Below are 6,000 nucleotides of genomic sequence, written 5' to 3'. Positions count from 1 at the left end.
GAGGAATATTTACTTGTTAAGTTACTAGTAGATTAGTACTACTTAATGATAATTCTTATATTATGTTTTTATTCATTTCGTAAATTAAGACATCCTATGTAGGAATTTTTAGTTTTTAAAGTCCAAATATCTAGTGCATCAGTTCTATGTATTGATGTTTGATACTATTATATATATATATATATATATATATATGCATGCATGTATGCATTAATTTATATATGCATTCATGGATTTTATTAACTTTAAATGTAAATTATACATGTAGCAGCTAATAATAAGTTGTTACTAAAGATATACCAGAGATATTTATTCACAAATAGCTTAAATGTGATGACTAATTGTTGACAAAAAAAATGTAATAATAGCCACAATAATGGTTGTTGCTAAAAGTCTAAATAACAGATTGTTAATCGATTTTTCTGTCCATTATTTGCAACAACTAATTTTATTGGGAAAAATAATAATTTCTTGCAACAATATTTTTGGTTGCTAAAGATTTACGTAAACAACAATCATGTACTTTTTACCAACAAAATATAATTTATGGTAATAACTTTTTTTGTTGCGTAAGTTAACTTTTTACAACAATATTTTTTTTTGGTGTTGCAGAACATTTCCCAACAGCATTTTAGGCAACAACGTGCAACAAAAAAAATTTTGTTACTAAAAGAACTTTTGGCAACAACATTGAATATATTGCAACAAAATATTTTGTTGGAAAATCCCTTCTCCCTTGTAGTGATGTCATGATTGTTTCAATCCATATAAGAATTTCTAAAGCTTTGTTGAACAACTTTCTTTTGAATTTTTATATGCTTCATGCACTTTGAGTGCTTCAGTGATTTTCATAAAAATATCATGGTCTAGTGAGCCATATAAATAGGTTGTGACAACGTCCATTAGGTGCATTGCAAGCTTTTCATGAACTGACATATTTATGAGATACCTGAAGATAATTGCATCTACCACAGGAGAATATGTCTCCTCATAATCTTGCGAAAATTCTTGTGCCACAAGTCGTGTTTTATATCTTACGACTTTACCATTTTCATTGCGTTTTTACACAAAATCCCATTTGGTCCAAAAACTTCACGTTGTTTAAGTGAAGCCAATTATGTTTGAATTGCTTCCTTCCATGTTGACCAATCATTTATCTACCTACATTCATTGACAGATTTTGGTTCCAAATCCTTATCTTGTTGCATTATTTAACAACATTATAGGCAAAAATATTATCCACCACAATATTATTTCGATTTCATATTTTTCTCGTCGAGACATAATTTATTGAGATTTTCTCATTCTCATTATTTTCAAGTGCATGGACCTCCTTAGTGGTGTCATCATTTATTATGTATCGGAGCTCTTCATGAGCAGTTGCCTCCATATTATAATCATTTATTCCTTTTCTTTTTCGAGGATTTTTATCCTTGAAACCAATTGATCTTTCACGTTTTAAGTGTGGTCCAGACTCGTTTGCCTTAACATTTTATCTTGTCAGGACATCAACTCGAACTTGAGCATTAGTAGCTGGGATATATGATTTAGTAACCCGTGAAAGGTTAGTAAATGCATCCAGTAATTGATTTGCAATATTCTGCAAATGAATCATTTTTTGAACTTCTTGCTCACATTGATTTGTTGATCTAAATGAGACAATGAAAGTGAATTTCAATCTATCTCATTTTCAACTGCTTTTGTTCTCCCCCTAATGATGGGTATACTGATTCATCAAAATATCAATCAACAAATTTTGTCGTAAATAAATTTCTAGTTCTAGGTTCCAAGTATTTTATAATAGAATGAAATTCATACCCAACATATATGCCCAACCTTTTTTGGGGACCCATCTTTGTGCGTTGTGGAGGAGCAATTGGAACATATACATCACAACCAAAGATTCTAAGATGGGAAATGTTTACTCCTGATAAAAAATCAATTGCAATGGGGAGATGTCATGATAACTGGTTGGCCTTATGCACACAAGTGTCGCTTTATGCAAAATAGCATGCCCCCATATTGAAACAAACAATTTTGTTCCCATCAACAATGGTATAGCTATCAAGTAAAGACGTTTAATCAATAACTCTGCTAGACCATTTTTAGTATGAACATGTACAACAGGATGTTCAACTGTTATTTCAGTGGACAGACAATAATCATTAAATGTCTGAGATGTAAACTCACCAACATTATCAAGACAAATTATCTTTATTGCATAATCTGAAAATTATGCTTTTAACCTTATTATTTGAGCCAACAACATCGCAAAAGCCATATTTCGAGTTGATAATAAACACACATATGATCATCTTGTAGATGCATCTATCAAGACCATATAGCATTTAAATGGTCCACATGCAGGGTGAATAGGTCCAGATATATCACCTTGTATTCGTTTCAGAAATGCAGGGAATTTCACCCCAACCTTAGCCGCTGATGGTTTGATAACCAACTTTCCTTAAGAACAAGCGGCATAAGATAATTTCTTTGATTGAAAAATATTTTGGTTTCAAAGTATGCCCATGTGAATTCTCAATTATTTTGCGCATCATATTATAACCGGGATGATCCAACCAGTCATGCCAAATAATAAAATCATTAGAACCAGTAAACCTTTTGTTTACTACGACATGTGATTCAACCGTACCAATATTTATATGGTATAATCAAAAAAGTGCAGACAATTTTTCGTGCACAATTTTCTTCTCCACATTTATTGTAGTAAAAATGTATTCAACCTTTCCTTCATTTGTAGTCTCAACATGATATCCATTTTGGCGAATAACCTTGAAACTTAACAAATTTTTTTGAGACTTACTACAATACAATGCATTATCAATTACCAATAATGTTCCTCCAGGTAGTAATAAGATCGCTTTTCCAGAATCCTCGATCAATTTTGTACTACCGAATATTGTATTAACATATGCCTTTTTCATAATCAAATGAGAGAAATATTTCCTTTCTCTTAGTATCATATAAGTTGTGGCACTGTCCAGAAGGCACATATCTCCATTACTCATCTTAGATCCAACTGAAGACTGAAATTTTTTATTTATCTTCATAAAATAAAAATCCACAATAAGAAGTACGAAACTTAACAAGAGAAAATTTAAGTACATGAACTTTAAGTAAGACATTAAAAACACGTAACAATATAATTCATTTCTCAGTTCAATTATCAATCTTCAATTACGATCCCCAAAGAAGTCATCAGCTTCTAGATGAGTAATATCATCGAGCCCATCAAAAGCATCATCTTTCAGTGCTAAATTTGCCTCAACATTCTCATCATATTTTTGAGAAAATCCTGCTTGAGCAGCATTTTTTAGAGTAAAATGTGACTCCACCTGGGCCATTAGAAGAGGAGGCACCACCTTTATTTCCTTTTCTTTTGAAGGAATTTTGATGCAGCCTGACAAAATGCTCAGGTGCCCGACATTCATTTATCCAGTGACCTTTAAGGCCACAACAATGACAATGATCGCCCTTGTCTTTTGAAGGATTATTTTGAGAACACATATTGTTCTCTCTTTTGTTATGACCACTACATCGATGATTATTATATCGTCTTTTGCCTTTGCCACGCCCACGAACATGCCCTAATTATTTTGTTTATTTCAGACTTACCGTGCATTTCTACCCTATGTGCTTCCGGTAATGGAGCACTTCCAGTAGGACGGGCTTCATGATTTCTCATTAAAATGCCATGATGTTGCTCAGCCACCAAAAGGCATGAGACTAATTTAAAATATTTCTGAAAACCCTTTTCACGGTATTGTTGTTGTCATGTAATATTAGAGGCATGGAAATTAATTAGTGTATTTCCAACATGTCCTCATCTTTTATAGTTTTCCCACATAATTTCAATTGGGAAGTGATTCTAAATACAACAGAGTTATACTCAATTACGACTTTTTAATCTTGAAACCATAAGTGCATCCACTCATAACGAGCCCTTGGCAATAACATTGCCTTGAGGTGGTTATACCTCCCTTTCAAACCTATCCACAATTCAAGTGGATCTTTTACCATCAAGTATTCAACCTTCAGGCTTTCATCACGATGATGACGAAGGAAAATCATAGTCTTCGCTTTATCCCGACTTGATGCTTTATTCCCTTCGATTATACTATCACCAAGACTCTTAGTGTTAAGGTGAATTTCAGCATCAAGTACCCATGACAAATAGTTATTTCTAGAAATGTCAAGTGCCACAAATTCAAGTTTTGACAAATTCGACATGATAAAAACTATCATAAATAATTGAGTTAATATTATGATGTTGGTTTCTTTATAATAAATGGTAAATTAATGTTCAAATAATAAAGTATAATATGATTATAAAATATATTATACGCATGCACATGGAATATCTTAAAAGTATACAAACTCATGAAGAATTGAAACGATAGATTTAATATATAATTTTAATTATTCTACAATATTTATTACTAGTTTCAATAGATATTAACGTCAAAGTTTTGTAAGAGATTCAAGTCATATTTAATACAATAATATTCTTCTTTATGACACACAAATATACTTATCATAATGTATGACAAGAAAATACTTACGAGTATTTTAACTAGCATGCTATCATATTGCTTAGAATTTAATTTAGAATTATAAGTTAACTAATGTACATATCCGCGCTTCGCACGGAATTAAGTATATTTTTTTTAAATTTTGATATTCTTAATTGACTATTTAAAAAAAATAGTGTATAAGGAAAAAAAATACAAATCGAGTTACGATCTTGATGTTGTTTGTTCAAAAAATTGCTAGAGAGATATTTTCAAACAATAATTTTCGCTTAACGTTGCCGATAAAAAGAAAAAAGAAACATAAATGTTAATCTGCAAAATTTCAGTAAATTGATTATCGTAGTTTCTTATTAAATTTAATGAATTTTATAACAATAATATTAGTTCAATCAAAGTAATATTAAATTTAATTCATTATAAATTACATGACTTTATTTATGTATAAACCACTTGATTTGTATTAAAAATATTTAAAATATATTTGTGACTCATAAAAGTAAGAAAAATACTTGAATTATGTTTCAACATAATCATACATGAAATTAAGAAGTTAGTGAGATCTTCTTCATTTTGTTTGGCTTTCTTTAATATTACAGGATCACATATGTCAACTTTCATTTTTATATAATATGTTTTGAGAAAAACATCTCAAGAAAAAGAAATTAAGTTGATTATATAACAGTACATCGGAGATCATACTTTGCAATAGAAAATAAAAGAATTGAAAAGCATAACATAAAGAATAAAATGTATCTTTATAAGAAGTCATGATGTCATTAGTAATTTGATGTGTTACTTATATTTTTTATTATATAAAGATTATCATAGAGTGATAAAATATTAAATTTTCGAGAATACATAAAGTGTCAAGTTATAGAAAGGTATACCAAAAGTTGAATCAATATTTGTCCCTAACACATGTAGAGCAATGAAAGAGTTTCATAAAGTTATGCTAATTATTATTATAGTCATCACCAATTTTTTTTTAATATATGATAATAACTATTCAAAAGATAACTCATTCTTTAATGTGAAAATTTTAAGATAAATTATTTTTACTTTGAATAGTTATAAGTTAAATACACATTAATCACATATGCACATTTATTATAGTAGAACTATAAAATATTTTTTTTATTACAGTAGAACTATAATAATAAAAATTATTATAATATATGTACATCTTATTTATAATATCATAAAGAAAAATATTTTATATATGTATCCGATCATACTACATAGATATGTTATTGGAAGAACTAAATGAGGGAGTTTAATTTTTTTTTACAATAATTAAGAGAAGTTAAAGAAATAGTATTTTTTTAGTTTTAATATAATTAATGTGATTAAGAGAAAAAAATAAGTTGACTTTTGAGCTTTTATAATATGAAATTGAGAATTTTTTCTTCATTCTTTTCATTAAATAATTTGTTCATTGATAAAAAGT

At 29.1% G+C, this 6,000-nt stretch overlaps 1 protein-coding gene across 1 annotated transcript in view; it reads right to left on the bottom strand.

Moving 5' to 3' along the window:
* The window catches only part of LOC125873676 (uncharacterized), a 10,435-nt gene extending 6,184 nt beyond the window's left edge, over positions 1-4,251 (bottom strand). The window contains exons 1-3 of the mRNA XM_049554555.1: positions 4,011-4,251; positions 3,637-3,747; positions 3,203-3,421 (exon numbers count right to left, since the gene is read on the bottom strand). Coding sequence (XP_049410512.1) covers positions 3,203-3,421; positions 3,637-3,747; positions 4,011-4,251 — 571 coding nt within the window. The remainder of the gene's footprint in view (positions 1-3,202; positions 3,422-3,636; positions 3,748-4,010) is intronic.
* Positions 4,252-6,000: the final 1,749 nt, after the last annotated feature.

The sequence above is a fragment of the Solanum stenotomum genome, chromosome 8, assembly GCF_019186545.1.
Source record: "Solanum stenotomum isolate F172 chromosome 8, ASM1918654v1, whole genome shotgun sequence".
Classification (NCBI taxonomy): domain Eukaryota; kingdom Viridiplantae; phylum Streptophyta; class Magnoliopsida; order Solanales; family Solanaceae; genus Solanum; species Solanum stenotomum.
Note: the sequence above shows the minus strand (reverse complement) of the source record. Positions and strands in the feature narration are given on the sequence as shown.